The 18,672-nt window shown below is 37.4% G+C and overlaps 1 protein-coding gene across 2 annotated transcripts; it reads left to right on the plus strand.

Moving 5' to 3' along the window:
• The first annotated feature begins 274 nt into the window (after window positions 1-274).
• Window positions 275-14,187, plus strand: BIVM (basic, immunoglobulin-like variable motif containing). 2 transcript variants are annotated; one of them, XM_081327966.1, is made up of 12 exons: window positions 302-399; window positions 1,692-1,812; window positions 2,152-2,224; window positions 2,890-3,479; window positions 4,564-4,690; window positions 4,950-5,045; window positions 5,188-5,292; window positions 6,455-6,549; window positions 7,849-7,981; window positions 9,208-9,291; window positions 11,195-11,291; window positions 12,915-14,187. In XM_081327966.1, the coding sequence occupies exons 4-12, from the start codon at window positions 3,002-3,004 to the stop codon at window positions 13,206-13,208; spliced, it is 1,509 nt and encodes a 502-aa protein (XP_081184092.1). In that variant the 5' UTR covers window positions 302-399; window positions 1,692-1,812; window positions 2,152-2,224; window positions 2,890-3,001; the 3' UTR covers window positions 13,209-14,187. The 2 variants fall into 2 exon arrangements, with proteins under 2 accessions (XP_081184091.1, XP_081184092.1); XM_081327965.1 differs by lacking the exons at window positions 1,692-1,812; window positions 2,152-2,224 and having other exon boundaries at window positions 275-399.
• The last annotated feature ends 4,485 nt before the right edge of the window (window positions 14,188-18,672 follow it).

Genomic DNA, 18,672 nt, shown 5'->3' on the forward strand with positions numbered 1-18,672 from the left:
GACTAAGGTTGGAGACTCCTTGCTTTACGTATGGACTCCCTTTTCCCACAAGCCGAAACCAAGCCAGGTTCCGACTTTTCGGCACGCGTCAGAAGGACAAGCAAGGTAATTCGCAAGCGGCCCAACGCGCGTCACTCCTCTGACTCTTGCACGGGATGCCAATCGAGATGCACCATAGCCACTCTAGGGGAAGGGGCGTGGTTTAGGGAGAGAGCGCGCGCGCGCGCGTAGGTGAGAGCGCGGTGATGCGCACGCGCGCCTACTTGCACAAATTGGAAAGGCTATTGCCGTTAGCGAGCAGGTAAAGATGGACAGTGGTATAGATAGGCGCCATAATCCTACATAGAAGATCTTCAGCAGAAAGGAAGGAGAAGAGAAACAGGCGAGCGCCTGGAGCAAGTAAGGACAGACGAATTTCTTGTGTTTCTTCATTTTTTTGCGGGATCAGATACCTGGGATGTAACCAAAGGTGGATAGAGGTGTTACGGAAGGGCGTGGATGCGTTTCAGGGAGAATCTTAAAGTATATCGAGGGAGCCTCCTTGAATAACGGGAATACACCTTGCAGAGGAAATACAGGCACAATACAACAGCGTAATTGCACAACATATGGCCCTCAAGGTGTGGCTCTGCCACAGTTTTCAACAACACAGCCGGCATTGCCAACCATGAGAAAAGGCTGGGAGAGGAGAGTCAGCCACATCCTGGACAGCCATGCACACATGCACCCTCTCCCATTGGAGTACAAAACGTTTGGTGGGTGCCACTTTTGGAATATGCAGTTGAAGAAGCCATTACTTCCATTCCAATTCATTGGTAGTGTTGAATTTCAATTGCATGATCTACTACAAAAACATAGCAGCAGGGTGGAGGATAAATTGGATTATTTTACTCCTTTGACAGTATGCTTAGGGGAAGGATCGGGATGATGGCTGATAAATAGGCAGGCCCTGTTGCTATCCTAAAAAGTGACTTGCCTTTTTGTAGGCTAATAATTTTTGTGGTCTCATTTAGGGGGATGTTCATTGGCATCTGTATGTTTGAAAATAAAATCCTGGATCTGATAGACTGTTGACTGTTCTAATTAGAAACCATAGTCCTTTGTTAATTCTACTATAGAATATTATCTATAGTCCCTTTTTGTTTGTCTAGACATGCAGTGTTAAACTGGGTGGCTTCTGAACACTTAGCTTTGCTTTTCAAACTGCACAGTATTTTAAGAGGATTTAATAAAGCTTGCAAAATTAGTGAAAGGATCAAAAACAGCCATCCGATTCTGATACCTTTTAAATGTGTTTGAATCAAAATACTTAGAACTCCTAACCTCTTGAGCACAAGTTGGAAGAAGTCTGATCTGAAAGCATTTAGGGCATTTTAAACTTAAATAATGGGTGGGAAGGATATGTGTTAAAAGCTGATAAAATATTAGTGGGATGTAGGAGAAAATATCCCTTTGTATTAATTAAAGTGTAGGACATGTGGTGCACAAAATGAAATATTTTTCCATGTATGCTTTAAATCTTGAGATTTATTTTAAGATGAAAAGGTGGTGACTTATATGTCTTTTAATAGGTCACTTTAAAATGACTTTTTGTGTAATGCTTCTGGAGTTGGAAGGGTTCTATTTGTACCTGACATGCCATATAGGATTTCTGAATTCAGAACTATCTAATCTTGTGTCATTTGCTTGAGGTAAACTGGAAAGATACGGCCTTCACACTCTACTTATCAGCTTCACAAAAGCATCTGACAGGCTGCCATAGGAGTCCACAAACTGAATGAGTGATGCCATGAACGCCATGGACCAAATTATGTAATGTTATATAACTGAAGCAAATGAACCTCCTGTGCATCATTTGCACAATGATATGCATCGTGTTATTGTGGCTGCACTGAAATTTTTGTTCATGTACTTTGTCAATTAATAGGGTATAAATGCTATTTTCTTTGCTACTTTATGACAAACCTGTGAGAAAACGTTATACATAATTAAAACTAGTAAGTAAGGTATGAAAAATGTTGACTTTTATGAACCTGTTTGAATGGTCACTGTTAAATTAGCTTTTTTATTAAAAAGTTCTTAATTTAGTGCAAGAGTACTTGTTTGAAATCATACTAACTTTTGATTGATTGATTGATTATGTGTTATCAGGTTGCTTTCAATCCTTGGCAACAACATCCATATACAGTCGTCTGGATCTTCCATCAGGATACCCGTTGCTATTGTAATTGAGTTCCTCTATCTGGCATCAGTAAAAATACTAGTTCTGGCACTAACCATTTATAATTATGTAACTTGGACAGCCTTGCATCTGTGGGCAGACCTTCCAGGACCATTAAGCAATGTTATCACACAGACCTGAGCACCATCATTGAAAAAAGTTAGCCACCCTCCTTGCCTAATTGTTGGATCAGTTAAGGCAGGGGTCCCCAACTCCTGGTCTATGGACCGGCACCGGGCCACGGCATGCCAGAAACCAGGCACGCAGACAAGTGAAGCCCCATCTGCGGGATGCAGGAAGCACATGAAGCCATGCCCCCTCTGGTCCGCAGAAAAGCCTCTCTCCATGGAACTGGTCCCTGGTGCCCAAAAGTTTGGGGATCACTGAGCTAAGGAAGAGTTTCATCTGAAGAACTTTAGGCCCTCATTGATAAATTAGGGAGGTGTTGTACTTTCAGTTGGTTTAAAGCAATTTAAACAATTAAATAGAAATCTTCCCTTGACTTTTGCATCTTCTTAGTTGACCCTGAAATGCTTATATAAGTTTTTTCTTTCAAAACATGTAACATTGAAGTTAAAAAAACTGATGTGGACAAGCCCTACGTTTTTGTTAGATTTTTTTTTAACTTTGGATTATTAGCTAAAAAGATGTTTTCTTTTTCATTTCAGGAAATTTGAAATGTATTTTGAAAATCTTGAAAAAGTGTAAATTGTGTTTGAGTGTGCAAGAATCATTTGATGTACCTTCCTCGTCTGGAAAAAACAGATTACAGATCATTCAATGCCTAACATCGAAGACTCTCAATTGGAGAGTGATTCTGAAGAAAATGGGCTCAAAACTGGAAGGAAGAATTCAGAAGTTAATCTTCATGGTACTATAACATCATTTTGTGCCCCAGGTACCTCAGGTGCATCTCTGAGTTCTGGTGGGGACAGGCATTATCCATGGGGATGCCCTGTGACTCACACCCGAGAAAAGTTTTATACCATTTGTTCGGACTATGCTTTTTTAAATCAGGTAACATCTATTTGCAAAAGCCCAAGTGCTACAGTTAGTGCCTGCTTACAAGACAGTGCTGCCTTAAATGATGGAAATAATTCTGGTTTTATTAGTGTTCGAACTGGACCTTCGGATGTAGTTTACAACGATGATTCTAATCTGGAAAGTTTATCTATTAGTCTTGGAAAACTGCCATTGGCATGGGAAATTGATAAGTCTGAATTCAGTGATACATCCCCAGATTTGAAAAACCGAGCAGGTACATTTGTCATTTTATTTAAGCATCTAAATCATCTTTCTTATTCTAATAAATGAAAATATTTTTTATCCTGCTGTTTTGTTGCACATTTACAACATTTATACATTGGGTACTATTAGAGTTTCAATGTTTAAGAAACAACTGTAGTTGTATAAATAAAAGTATTTTTAATTTGCCAAAATCATATCTCGAACTTTATTAATTTACATACCATTCATTTTCAACTGCAGTGTTCATGGAGAATTAGATTTTCTTTCCTATTCCTAGCATTATCAGCTTACTACTTAGATAGAAAATAATATTGCTATGATTCTAGTACTAAAGTTCCTCAAATCCTTAAAGCAGTATAAAAATAAAATAGGACTTTGCAATCCAATAAAATTGGCAGCATATGCAAGTCACCATTTGTAAAGGTAAAGGTTCCCCCGCACATGCGTGCTAGTCGTTTCTGACACTAGGGGCCGGTGCTCATCTCCGTTTCAAAGCCAAAGAGCCAGCGCTTGTCCGAGAATGTCTCCATGGTCATGTGGCCGGCATGACTAGACGCCAGAGGCACACGGAATGCTGTTACCTTCCCACCGTAGTGGTCCCTATTTTTCTACTTGCATTTTTACGTGCTTTCAAACTGCTAGGTCAGCAGAAGCTGGGACGAGTGACAGGCGCTCACTCTGTTATGCGGCACTTTGGATTCGACCCGCCAAACTGCCGACCTTCTGATTGACAAGCTCAGCGTCCTAACCCACTGAGCCACCGTGTCCCATTTGTACATGACCTCAAAAGTAAAAGAGAAATGGTTGCCTTAAACTGCACCTTCTAAATTTATGGCATTTTAAATAATAAAGTCATGTCCCAAAGAGCTTTCAGAGTCACATTTGACAATAGAAGACCCAGTAGAAGGAAGAAAGGGTGACTATTACAGGGTAAACATAATTATACAATATCATGGAACATATGGAGGCACTGAATATGCTGAAAAAGGATATGTAATTAGTCAGAACTGAACTGGAAAAAATATTTTGAGGAAGAGGGGTTAAGCATAAGCTTTAATATCCTAAATATTTAGAATTTATTTATTTATTTACAGGCAACATGAAGAAACAGGAAAGCAAGAAAACAGTTGCAGATAAAAAAACTAAACAAAACAGGGAATGCCCACAGCATTACACCCTTGAAGAAATAAAGCCACGGAAAGTGTTAGATCTCCGGAGATGGTAGTATTTGAAAACATTAGTATTGCTATAGTTCTGTCTGGCTGAATACTTTAATACTTGTTAAATAAGGGGTTTTTTAATAATTGGAGGGGGTTGTACTTTTTTTGGTTTTAATACTATGGCATCTAAGTGCTATGATGGCAAGGGCTGAAGACATTTTTGGGAAGGAAATTGAGGTGCATTGAAGTGCAACTGCTTTAAGCCTTCTGGTTTTCATTACAGCATATGAAAATTTGCCTATGAAAAATTTGTTTTAAAGGTACTGCATAAGTCGCCCCCAATATAAGACTTCCTGTGGGATTTCCTCTCTAGTCTCTTGCTGGAATTTCCTATATAGCACAATGGGAACTGGAAAGTAAGTTATTCTTCAGTATATTCAATGTGTTCTTTTGGGAATCTAGTGACGCTTTCATTGCCATTTAGTGTACTTAAGATGCAACTTAATCTTTGTTTTCTACAGTTGCTTATATTCTGAACTTTTTAATTTCTAAATCCAGTTTACCACCTATTACTCAAGAAGAGGCTTTGCACATATTGGGCATTCAACCACCTTTTGAAGAAATAAGATTTGGTCCATTTACTGGAAATACTACATTAATGAGGTAAAAACACTGTTCTTGAACTGTCTTGTTCTCCTAAATGTGGAATGTACTGTACATAGGGAGTATGCATCTCTCTATTTGTATAAAGCGTAATGTTTTTTCTGGAAAAGAAAATTGAGCTTGTCATTATATAGCATGTTCATTAGCTTATTTCTAGGAAACCATGTGTAGAATTGTAGATAAACAGAAACAACCTTAATGCAGATAGTCCTCGCTTTACAACAATTGAGCCCAAAATTTCTGTTGCTGAGTGAAACATTTGTTAAGTGAGTCCCCATTTTACTTTTTTGCCACAGTTGTTAAGTGAATCACTGCCGTTGTTAAGTTAGTAAATGGTTGTAAAGTGAATCTGGATTCCCCATTGACTTTGCTTGTCGCAAAAGCTGGTCATATGACCTTGGGACATTGCAACCGTCATAAATGTGAATCAGTTGCCAAGCGTATGAATTTTGATCACATGACCATGGGGATGCTACAGCGGTCGTGTGAAAAACGGTCATAAGTCACTTCTTTCAGTCCTGTTGTAACTTTGAACAGACACCAAAGAACTGTTATAAGTCGAGAATTACCCATAGACTGTTTTAAACACAATAAATTCTACAAATCTATAAGCAGTAGTAATGTAGTACTAGTAGTAGTAATGCTTTTGATACATGGCATTTGAGCCATATAGAAAAAAGGCAACAAACCTTGATTGTCTTTGATAGAATTATTTTTGTGAGAGGAATAGGGCAAAAGGGAAAGGGAAGTATTTAGGATTATAAAGTACTTTGGCTAAACAAAGGAAACATGGAGATCAGAAAAATGTTTGAAAGAGGGCGTTCTAGAGTGAAATCAGAAGAAAAGAATGTCTGAATTTGGGAGTGTTAATCTTCAAAATGAGAAACAAATGTGCCCATAATTCAAATCAAGGGTATTTAAGGTCAATATGTTTATTAACTTATTAGTATTAGATCTCTAAGAAGAAATACTTTAAAACAAACACAGATTGCAGTCCCAAATACGCATGTATGAACAGGGATTATAATTGTTCTATATATCTGACTAAGGAATAGTGGAAATATTAGCCATGTCATATGTGTGTGACAGGAGAAATGCTTTTTTATTGTTTAATTGCTAATTTACATTTAAACCACACAGTTCTGCACTTTGTACTTTTCAGATGGTTCAGACAAATTAATGATTATTTCCATGTAAAAGGATGTTCCTATTTTCTCTATAAACCTCACGGGAAGTACAAGACTGCTGGAGAAACTGGTAAGAAGGCAGTTTTAATGACATGGGTAATTCTTTGCAGCTGTTAAATGAGCAGAACGAAATAGGTGTGGGGTTTGTTTATTTTTCACAGTTGGTTTCATGTTTATTTTTGAATTTTAAAAAATAATTGATATACTGTACTTTTTCTGGGATTTTGTGTTCCCAATTGCTAGCTGAATATGGATAAAAGGCCACTGTTAATTTCTTTGACTTGTTTCCTCTGAACATCTGTTACCAGAGTTCCTCACCTCAGGAAAGGAGAGTTGGATAACAGTGGCAATGGAGAGATGGAGCCACATCTGCACCCTCCGCCCACTTTAGTTGTGGATATTGCAACTCACTTGAATTTTTCTGGCAGGACAAGCATTTGCTTCTAAATAACCAAGTTTTTTGTTTGAAAAGGGTTTAAATTGCAGGTAGTTGCTAAATGGGAAATCAAGTAATTGTATTTTCCTTTCCCCCACCCCTCTTTGGAATGCTGACCCCGTTGCAGGGACAATTAGCAAGAAGGCAGCTAATATTTGTATTTACCTTCATTGGAGAGGAAGGGACGATAAGAGAGTAAGCAGGCACCCAATGTGGAATATACATTGTAAGTCATGCCCTGGCATTAAGCATGCTACGCAACCAGTGACTTGTGGCTGCGGGTGCCAGTGCATTGCTTTCAATGTGTACTCCCCATCGTGTGCTTGTTTATTCGCTATATAATCCCTTCTTATCCAATCTTTGCACTCTGCAAGCGGGGGGAGGGGGAAGAGAAAATAGATCAAGCACAGGACAATGCATATTGATTCTAATAGTGATCAAATGTCTAAGGAACAGTGCAAAGGTGAAAATGCAGCCATTGGTCATAAAGTTAATTTTTCAACAGTCACTAAGCAAGGACTACCTATATCAGTGGCTGCCAATCTTTTGGGTACCAAGGACTTGTTCTTTGGAGAGAGATGTTTCCATAAACCGGAAGAGGCATGATTTTACCTGCTACCTGCATCCCATGGATGGGGCCTCGCTTGTTTGCGCGGCCCTGTTTCTGGCATGCTACGGACTGGTGCCATATCACGGATCAGGGGTTTGGGACCCCTGACCTATAGGTTACTACATTATTTTGCATTCTATTCTATTCTGTCCTATCCTGTCCTATATTATCCTATCATATAACATATTTGCATTATTTTATATTGATTACAGATGGTAATTTTTTAAAATTACATGTAATTTTTTAAAGGAATATTTAAAAGTGTGTGTCTTAATATTTAATAAAATACCTTTGTAATGTTTTAATTTCTTTTTAATTTGTAGCTTCAGGAGCTTTAACAAAATTAACACAAGGGCTGCGAGATGAATCAATGGCATATATTTATCATTGCCAAAATCATTATTTTTGTCCAATTGGATTTGAAGCAACTCCAATAAAGCCAAGTAAAGCATATAAGTAAGACCCTCAAAATCTACTTGATTTCATCAGTGGCACCAACACACCTGCAATCATCTTACAAAAAGTGAACCTTTAATTGCTCATATTAACATTATAGCTTTATCAGCATACATGGGATGTAGAATCATATAGTACAATTATGTGGGTTTGGTTAAATCAGCATTAACAGTCGCTAGATGGCAATATTTTTTCAGATAGTTTTCCAAAATGGAAGCAATATTAATTTAAACTGCAAGTCTTGTTCTACAAGAACTGTCTCTGATGCAGTACTCTGGATAAACCTGCTTATCACCAAACAAGTCTGAAAGACCATTAATTTGTATGATAAATGCATTGATTTCTATCTTTATTTCAGCTGTATCCTAAGTGTCTAACTCATGTTGCATTTGATATGAGTCTTGCTTCTTTCATTTGGAAGAATAGCCTTTTAAAGTCTTCAATAAAAATCCTTGAACTTTATTTTTTTTAAATGAAACCGTATGGAAATTTTGTTTTTGTTTTTTCATTAGGTAAATCAATCCAATTTCATTAGTTTGACTTCTACTAAAAGTAGATGTACTGGTTTGCATGAACCCGCATTGGTGGGAATTGCTATTCTTTCCTTAAAAGTACAAATGAATGGATTTTACATTTCTTTTGACCTTTAACTGATTAAAGGGGCAGAAAACACTGTTTCTACAGAGATTATAAAGCATTATATTGTATGTATGTTTTTTGCATTTATACTAAAATAAAAATTAGCCCTAATTCACTGAAGGAAATTAGGGAATTGAAAAGAACTTAAAAGCCATTGAATCCAGCCTACTGCAGAAACAGCTACTGCCATCTTTCTGAGTAGGAATAAAGATGAATTCTAGAGCAGACATGTTTCTGTCTGTACAGAAATATCTAGAGAAGGGGTACAATTGCTGAAATGTCAATCTCTCGAAGAATATATTTGTTATTTTAATTTTACACATAAATAACATGCTGTCTAAGGATACAGAGCAGTCTGGGTTAAGTTTGCAAATATTTCATATATTATGAAACACTAGGAGCAGTAGATATTTTTGTTTCTTCTAAAGATGAAGGTCATAGACATTAAAATATATATTTTAGTCATATTTAATATATTTTATGTTACGATGCAACAACTAATTATTCATTTTGGCCAGTGACAAGTTAAATTGTTTGTTTATAAAGTTTATTATGATAAACATTTGTCTATCTTTTTTGTGCATCAGAGGATGTCTCTTACAGCAAGATGTAGAATACTGGATACTCATTGGAGAGCCAAGCAGAAAACACCCCACTATTCACTGCAAAAAGTAAGTTTGCGTAAAAGATCATATAATTTTTTAAGATATTTAGATAGATGAATAAGTATAAGATACAGATCCCGAAATAGAATTGGGGATTTGCATGTTTTAGCTGAGATTGCTAGACAGCTAATATTTCATCCACCTCCCAAAATGAGTGCTAGTCTGGCATCCGTCTTGTAACTGAAAGTATTGAGAATCAGATTTTGAGGGGGAAAATACACTTACCTCGGGAATGGAAGAAAATGGACATTTGCTTTATATGCTATGAAATGGTTTAGTTTGTTGAAACTTTGAAACTTGAAAACAATTCTTTATATTTGCTTTTGGCTATATACCTAAATTCAGTTCCCAGATTTGCATTATTAATATTGACATTAACTGAAATCATTTCTAGAGATATCAAAACTTCAGTAAGTAGATCATAGCCCATTCTCGATAAACTAGATCGTTATGGGATGGATGGTCCTGCTGTTGGATGGATTCACAGCTGGTTAAACAAGTAATAGTCAATACATGGTCCTTAATTGGTCTGTTTCCACATGGAGGCGAAGTACACAGTGGAGCACCCTAGGGTTCTGTGGTGGTCCTAGTATTCTTCAGATTCAAGATTTGAAAGGATCTTGAATATTTGGCCCTATGAGAAATGTAAAGTTTGGAATTCAAACATGGAAAAAAGCAGATACACAGGAAGAAAATAGGTGGTTTAGTATGTCATGTTTTGGTCACCATGATAAAAAAACAACATTTTGAGGATATGGAAAGAATGCAGAGAAAGGTGACAAGTATGTTGAGAGAACTGGGGCTTGTCCTATGAAAAGCAGTTAAAGAAACTTGGTGTGTTTAACCTAAAGAAGTGATGATTAAGAGGAGACGTGGTATAATTCTTCCAGTATATGAAGGAATGTCACTGGGCAGAGAGTGTGGATGTATTCTTCGTAACACCCAAGAGTAAACCACCCAGAATCTTGCATTTGAGACAGAGGCCATGTACAGTAAAATAAATGCTTACTTACATAATGCCAATGGGTGGAAATTTAATTTAAATAATAATTTCCTGGCTGTAGGAGCTATTAAGCAGTGGATCAATCTGCCTCCTGAAGTCATGAGTGCTCCACTGCTAGTTTTCCAAAAATGACTGGACAGTTATTTGTCTGGAATGGTAGAAAGATTCCTGAACTGGGCAGGAGGTTGGACCAGATGAATATTTGCTAAACATTCAGATAACATTTAGATAATATATTATAAAACCTACTTGGTGTCTATTTATAAAACCTACTTGGTACCATTCTTTAGATTGAAGTAATTAAAAATATCAACTGGTCCAGAAAAAATGTTTACTATCCAGCAGAAAGTTTATTGATTGCAACTATTATGTGAAATATGAGACCCACAGTTAACATGGCTTCATAGATTGCCTACTCTATTTCTAAAGACAGTTCAAAAACCGATTTCAATGTAAACTATATGGTTTTAAACCGGATTTCTAAAAATCACATTATATTCTTGCTTATATAAATCTGCCTGGCCTGTAATATCTTTGAGAATGAACTTTTGGGGTTCCTACCAAGATCAAAAGCATATTTGATGGTAATGTATGAATAGAAGCTTTCACATCTCTTTGGAAGCTTTGGAATTTCTTCAAATTAGATATTTATATTAATCTTTCCCATGCTTTTCATATATAAAGCTAAAATAAGAAATTCGTGAAAAAAAGAAGAAGATAGTAAAGTGGTGTTATTTACTAAATGAATCAAAGGACTAGAACCCCTAGCTTCATTTCAGGAAAAATGTCATTATTTGCTAGATCTTGTACTTAACTGTGAATTTTTGTCTATCAAGGGTTAACTAGTAAGCACAGTACTCCAGATTTTTCTTGTATTTGTGAATTTCTTTCCATCTTACTGTGTAGGTGGACAGACATTGTAACAGATTTAAACACTCAGAATCCTGAATACTTAGATATTAGGCACTTGGAAAGAGGTCTTCAGTATCGGAAGACAAAGAAGGTAAAAGTGCTTCATATTAAAGCAGAGCTGCATGTTTGCCCGGAGGTAGCATTCATAAAGTACATTTAGATATTCTTGCATGATAGTAATTATGGGAAGATTACTTTGCATTCACAAAATATGTTTCTACCTGTTAAAAACAGAAATGGCTTCATTAATCTATCCCTTCCTCCATTTCAAACTAACATGTCATATTCTTTTGAGCACAACAAGAATAAATTGCTGTGATCTAATTTATTAATTAGTTTCTTTTGCTAAGAATTGCTACCTTTGGATACAGCCCACACTAGCGCACATTTAGGAATTATCTTTGCATGGCAAGTGAGCTTCCAAAATAAGATTTCAGTTCAGCAAATTCACTACTATTGATTATGTGCCATCAAGTCGTTTTTAACACCTAGTGACTAGATAGATTTTCTCACATGTCAGTCTATCCCTAACGTGGTCTTCCAGTGGTGCATTCATTGCCATAATAAATGAATCCATCCACTTGCTACTGGTCATCCTCTTCTCTATTCTTCCATCTTTTCCAGCATTAGAGATTTTTCCCAGAGAGCTAGGTCTTCACCTAATGTGTCCAAACTAGGATAATTTGAGTCTGTTCTTTTGAGTGAAAACTATGGGTTCAGTGATTTATTGACTGTCCATAATACTGTGTTTTCCCCAAGATAAGACTCAGTCTTTTTTTTACCTCCAAAAGAGGCAGTAGGTCTTATTTTGGGGGGGATGTCTTAATTTTTTCCCAACACCTGCCTCGCCTTGTGGCGGTGGCACCAAAAGCCTCGTCCAGCAGGAGTCCACATGCCACCGGCTCACTTCTGTGGCCGGTCATAGCAGGAGGCCACATGGCCTGCCACACTGTGCCACCGCCATGAGGCAAGGCAGGTGGGGAGAGGATGGAGCTGCCCCAAGCGCCCCATAGGCGCCAAACAATTTTCGCCCAGAGAGAGACTGGAAATTTCATCTGCTTTTGAATGGGGTGCTTAGAAACCAAGCGATTCGCTCCCATCTCCAAGCACCCCATTTGGAAGCAGACGAAGCTTCCAGTCATCATTTTTCCGGGCAAAAAAGTGTTTGAGCGCCAAATACTTTGTAAGAGGTGGCAGAATAGGAAGACTTCTAAAATATATCATCCACTATCATCATTTAATGTCACAAGTCTGCATTTTATGAATCAGGGCTGCATTTTGGGGGAAAAATCACTAGATTTTCAAATACCTAGAACCAACAATAGATGATGAGAAGATGTCCTATGTGGACTGAAAAACATTAGCACAAAACTCTGAAATCAGGAATTACATGCAAACCTACTAATTAAAATAATGTTGAACTCTTAACATAGAATAAATTGTTATTATAACTGTCTTTGGAAAATCTCAATCATCCAGGTCACAGTTGTCCCAAAGGTCCTTTGCCAAAAGGCAACTGGGCTTAGTTTTTTTTTTCCTTGAAAATGTTTTGCCACTTCTTCAGTTCAGCTTCTTCAGTTTTATTGTAACCACAGATTGTATTCAGTAAAGAATTCTAAGCAGTGCAAAACACAAAGCATTAATTCAAATGGATGCAATCTTAGCTCTTAATATATTGAGAGTGTTATTTTAACAAACATTGTATACATTTTAGGTAGGAGGGAATCTGCATTGTATCATTGCTCTTCAGAGGTTTAATTGGCACCGGTTTGGACCTTGGAACTTTCCACTTGGAAATGTTCAGCAAGAACTACAGCCTCCATCTCCAACTCAGGGCTTAGCCAAATCTGAGAGTGAAGACAACATCTCCAAGAAGCAACATGCGCGCCTTGGGCGATCATTCAGTGCTAACTTCCATCAAGTTTCTGTTTGGAGCAAGCTGTCTCATCTTCATGAAAGGCGGAATAGTGGCCTTCAGCGTTACGCCAACTGTGATGGGAAAGACTGAGAAGGAATTCTTTTTCATCTGTGCTACTGCAATACATTCCTAAAGCATGGTAATAACTTATTATGCACAGAAAAAGGAATGTAGCGAAATTTCATATAAAGTTCTCAAATTGTTATTTGAGTATGTAATTGGTATACAATATACTAATTTGTTGTAATTGTTATATATTGGGAATAACAAGAAAAGTTAATTAAAAGACAAGCACAGAATACCAATTATGGGCAATCTAGTATACCGGCTAATTGATTTATGTTTCAGACTATGAAATCAGAACAGATGTAGATCAAAATCATTTGTAGGCAGGAGATTTCATTATGTGAAACAGATTATAGATAAAGCATGAGATTATTATCTTCCAAAATGATTTATTAATTACAAACTATATAATAATGACAAATGTTTAAAGTATATTCGCTTTTGAGTATTTTCAATAGTGCAATAAATTCTGGTACAATTCAGAACTGACCAAACACTAAACGTCAATATATAATTAATTGATGATCTGTTTCTCAATGAAAATATTGTTTTATACAGTTTAAGCTGTTTCAGTTGGCAGTTAATAGGCAAGAAACCTATGAAATCTGGAAAGATAAGGTAACTGTTTCTTTTAAAATTGGTCTAGTAAAAAAAATCACCACTGCCAGTCATGTCCTTTTGTCTGTGACTCTCCGTTGATTGGTTCCTTTTAAAGAAAATTCTCGCACTCATTTCATATGATTATTCAGTAAATACCAAAACTTTATGTCTTGGGCTGCAGTGATTTCTTGTAATATTTGAATTCTCTTTCACTTCACAACTTTGTTTGATTGTTGAGGAAGATGTTTAAGTGCCCAAATAAACTGGCAGCCACAACAATATACCTCTTCAGAGCGCTCTTTGTAACTTTTTTCAAATGATCATATTAAGTAGTTTTATTTGGAAGTATAATATTGGTTCTCATGGGGAAAAACATTTAATAAAAAAGGTCTTTATTCCATTATCTTCTTGTTTGTTAAATGTGTATGTTTGCAAAACTAGAGACAATAAAAAAGTAGGAATTGCTTTATCCAAGTTTTGGATAACTTTTTATCTATGCTTTTAGAAACTTGGTACTAAAAAATCAGTTCTTCATATCCCTCTGTAAGATAAGATTTTCCCTGTGAAATGAGTTGGCCGAAATGAGAAAAACATCAATCATTCACAATTTATTTCAATCATAGGTCAGAATTTTCTACTTCCCTAAAACATGAACTAACTAAAACCTGGTTTGGGTTGTATTTGCCAACAAACTGATTTGATTTTCCTATGCATTACTAATATTTTATAAGATGTCTCTATAGCAACAGAAAAATATGCAACATTCTTGTAATCTATAGCATGAGTTCAAAAGCAGAAATATGCTAATATTTTCCTTTATTCTACATCTATTTAGAAGAATAATGAGAACTGTGTGAAGATTGGCACAAAAGAGGTAGCAAAACTAAAGTGCATTGTTGATTAATTCTTCCAGTTATACAAAGATAGAGCCGTTCAGATTTGGAACTGGTGTCATTTTCCTTCCAACACTGAATTAAACCAAAGGTAAACCTCTTTAATGCAGAACATAAGTAAGATCAGTGTCTCTCTGAGCCTTCTTTTGTAACTAAGGTTTATGTCTGAGCAATTTTTTCTCATAGCCTGCTTGAAGGAGGAAGATAACTTTTCAATTGCTGACAGTATTCATCTGAGACTTTAGTCACTCCTAATTGAACACACATATTTTTATGATGATAAAAAAGCTTCAGAGTTGTGTCCCTCCTCAACCACAGCCTGACATCTTTAGCAGAAGAGATGGGGAATCACTAGTGGCCTCCAAGGCAACAAGACTTGGTCCTGCGTAAGTGTCACTAGGATAGGCTCGCTTAAACCTTTCTTTTGTGATAGAAGAATGAAGCACTGAGCAAACCTATAGGACCATGGGAAATTGCCTTCTGCTTACCAGCTCAGAGAAGCAGGAAGTTACTTCTGCCAGTTATTCTGGTAGCTGTTTCCCTAACAAGGGTAGGGGGATAGAGCTCTTGGGTCTCAGGAGCATACTTGTTACTGTGAATAGCATTACATTTAAATATTGGACTGACATTGAAGAGACCAAGGTTCAAATCTGTCATCAGCCATGAAAACTCCTTGGAGGTCTGAACCAACCACTTCCCTTTGGCTCAAACTCCATCATTTGGTTTTTGTGAAGAAGAGTGTGATGTGTGTTGTTTTGAACTTTTGAATGAAATGTGGGATATAACTCAAAATACTAATGTCATTCAGTGAACTTATATATATTGTTGGATAGAAGAGTGCACTGGATTTGACTGGTGAGTTAGATGGACAATAACTTTGCTCAAGAGCAAGAAACCATAGTTGTTTTGATAGATTTTTGCCTGATATTAAGAGAAGCGATGTGTGTTATTAAGTCAGAATCAGTTCTTTAACAACCATTTGAACCTCCAGGGTAATCTATCCCCAATCTAGTCCTTTAGTTCTTCCAGTTGGGTACTTATTGCTGCTGTGATTGAGCCCATTCACCTTAATACTGACCATCCTTTTCTTCTCCTTTCCCAGCTTTATGGACTTCTCAATTGAGCTGTTTTCGCATAATGCAGGGATGTCAAACTGCCAGCCAGATGCATCATGGCAACACTGTGCCCATCCCATTGCAAAAAAGTCACGATACATTGCAACATGTGACATTGCGAGTTTGACACCCCGGCATAATTAAATTTGTTGAAACTCTGTGAAAAAGTGAAAACTCTGAATTGCTAAGGTCTATAAAATGGAAACTATGTGTATTTCTATTTGGGGGTAACCTTTGGAATCAGGATTTTAAGAGAAGACCCTATTAAATGTACATTACTTCAATAAAAAATAAGTTGGGAGTTGATCTTCCCTCACCACCACCACCCATGGACAAGTAGGTGCTAAAGCTAAACTCTCTCTCTACCCTCCAACCAATACCCCTTTAAGAAAAATTATCCTGACTCCAGGCTGAAGAGTAGAAGAACCAAGCAAACAAGGAAAGAACCTTTCTGCAAATTTTTATTCGTGAAGTTAGAAAAAAAGTCATTTCTAAAACTTGTGCTAGAAAATGGAGGACTCTAGGTCTTTGCAAACTTTAGCTGTCAGCCTGACTGCCTGTAGAGGGCAATCTACAGTGTAGTCTTTATTTAAGTCCTGTCTGGACTCTACAGGCAGTCAGGTAGACAGCTAAAGCTTGCAAAACCCAGCCAGCCACCTCCATTTTCTGGGACACCTTTTAGGGATTTTTTTTTAAAAAAAATTTCAAGTGGGGGAAAGCTGCAGAAGGATTTTCTCTTCTTGTTGGCTTGGTTCCTTTACTCTTCAGCCTGGAGTCAAGGAGGGCAGAGGGAGAATTTACCTTTAGTACCTAACTTTTTTTTCTGGTGGTGGGGTGAGAGGGAAGATCAACAAATCCCTCCCTCCCAGCTTTTTTTGTTGTTATTTTATTGAAGAAACATGGCTTTCTGAGGGAAGAAGGGAGTAAGGCAAAGGTTTGGGGAAGCTCGTCCTGAAAGCTGCCTTTAAGGCAAGGCCCCTCTTCCCAAAGCCTAGAGAGGCAGGGGAGCTTTGGCAAGCCCTCATGGGCAGCTGAGAAAGCTCTGCAAGAAGCTGCCATTTTAGCAAAAATTGTGTGTGGGGAGGGGATGGAAATGGCGATTGCTTCCATGAGGCACGGGGAGCAGGCCTAAGTGGTGCAGGGATGGGAGGAAAGACAGGCAAGGAAGGGCACTGCAGCATCCCCGTTGTCAGTCTTAAGGGCAAATGACACTGGATCTGTCATAACTTTCAAAAAGGTTGGTTTGTAGAGTAAGTAGCTATTTTGAATGGTTATTGAATGGACTGTCATTTCTTGAGGACTACAGGTAGTCCTCAATTTGCAATAGTTCATTTAGTGACCATTTGAAGTTAACAATGGCACTGAAAAAAAGGGAGTGATGACCATTTTTCATGCTTATGACCATTGCAGCATCCCCATGGTCACGTGATTTATATTTGGATGCTTTGACGCACATTTATGACAGTTTGCAGTGTCCTGGGATCCCCTTTTGCAACCTTCTGACAAGCAAAATCAATGGGGAAACCAAATTCACTTAATAACCAGGTTACTAATATAATAACTGCAGTGATTAAGTTAACAAATATGTCAAGTCATAAAATGGGGCAAAACTCACTTAACAAATTTCTCACTTAGCAACATAAATTTTGGACTCAATTGTGGCCTTAAGTCAAAGACTACCTGTACCTGTATATTTTATAAACCAGAGAGGTTTTCTCCATAACCAATGGAGTTAGCATTATTACTACATTAGCCTCATGGTGGAGCCATCAGCACCTAATTATATCTCAGCTTCCAAAAGAATCCCCAGTAGCTTAGCAATTTGATGCTGCTCTTCATGTGGCTAGGTTTCATCCTATGCAACAAGAAACCAGCACGTTGCAAGTATGACATTTATTTCAATTAATATTTTTACGTTTCCTGCTGCAACAGGAGATTTGCAAGACAGGTATGTATTTCTCACTTTCACTTTCCAGCATTGTCAGTCTTTTTTTTTAAATATGATACATTTGGAGTTTGATATACTTGCCATTACTGAAACTTGGTGGGATGAAACTCATGACTGGAATGTACTAATGGAAGGATACGAGCTATTCAAAAGAAACAGACCTAACAAAAGAGGACCTGTGGTTGCATTATATATTAAAAATTGCTACATCTCTATAGAAATGCACAAAACCAAGGATGAAAACCTCCTAGAATGCATATAGGTCAATATAAAAGGAAAATGCAGGGGGTTGGACTAGAAGACCTCCTAGGTCCCTTCCAGCTCTATTCTGATTGATAAAAATCCTTTTCCCACATTCTATAGTTTTGATCCTGCTTTTCCAGTAAAGTGAGGGAGGGGACATCTTGAGAAATTCTGCTCATTTAGAGAAAGGAAATCAGAGAGAGTAGAAATTCAAATTTGATGCCTGTGCTTCCTGATTGCTTTTAAAGTGCTCTCTGCTGGGGAATGAAGATGTCTGTCTTATCCTTTGTCTAGGAAGATAGTGACTGATGCTTAGGCCGGATTCCAAAGACCAGATAGCAGGAACAGACTCCTGAATAAACATTCCTGATAGAAGCCTTTCCCTTCTCAATTGCATATTCATGTGCAAAATGTTTGAAGTTGCTGCAAGAAACAACCATTATCACGGAGCAGACAATATCAGCAAACATACCTCCCCTACCGCAGTGAGGAGATGAAAGCCAGAAGATTGTCTTGCCCAAGACGTTTGTGAATGATTGAACTATCTCATGTTTGCTTTCTGCCTATTAATTCAGGGTTAAACTCCAGAGAGAAGCTGGATGAAAACTATACAATCCCAGTTCCTTGAAAATCTTGAATCCTTGGTTACTATACCCAGCAGCAGCCCTAGATCAGCTTTTCTCCAATTT

The sequence above is a fragment of the Vipera berus genome (assembly GCF_964194415.1).
Source record: "Vipera berus genome assembly, chromosome: 4".
Classification (NCBI taxonomy): domain Eukaryota; kingdom Metazoa; phylum Chordata; class Lepidosauria; order Squamata; family Viperidae; genus Vipera; species Vipera berus.

Bases quoted from the DNA above. Each gene is read 5' to 3' on its own strand.
- BIVM (XM_081327965.1), top strand. From the start codon at position 3,002: ATGCCTAACATCGAAGACTCTCAATTGGAGAGTGATTCTGAAGAAAAT. The intron at 5,046-5,187 runs GTAAGTTATTCT...TTCTAAATCCAG, and splicing joins AGCACAATGGGAACTGGAAA to TTTACCACCTATTACTCAAG. The intron at 5,293-6,454 runs GTAAAAACACTG...TGTACTTTTCAG, and splicing joins GGAAATACTACATTAATGAG to ATGGTTCAGACAAATTAATG.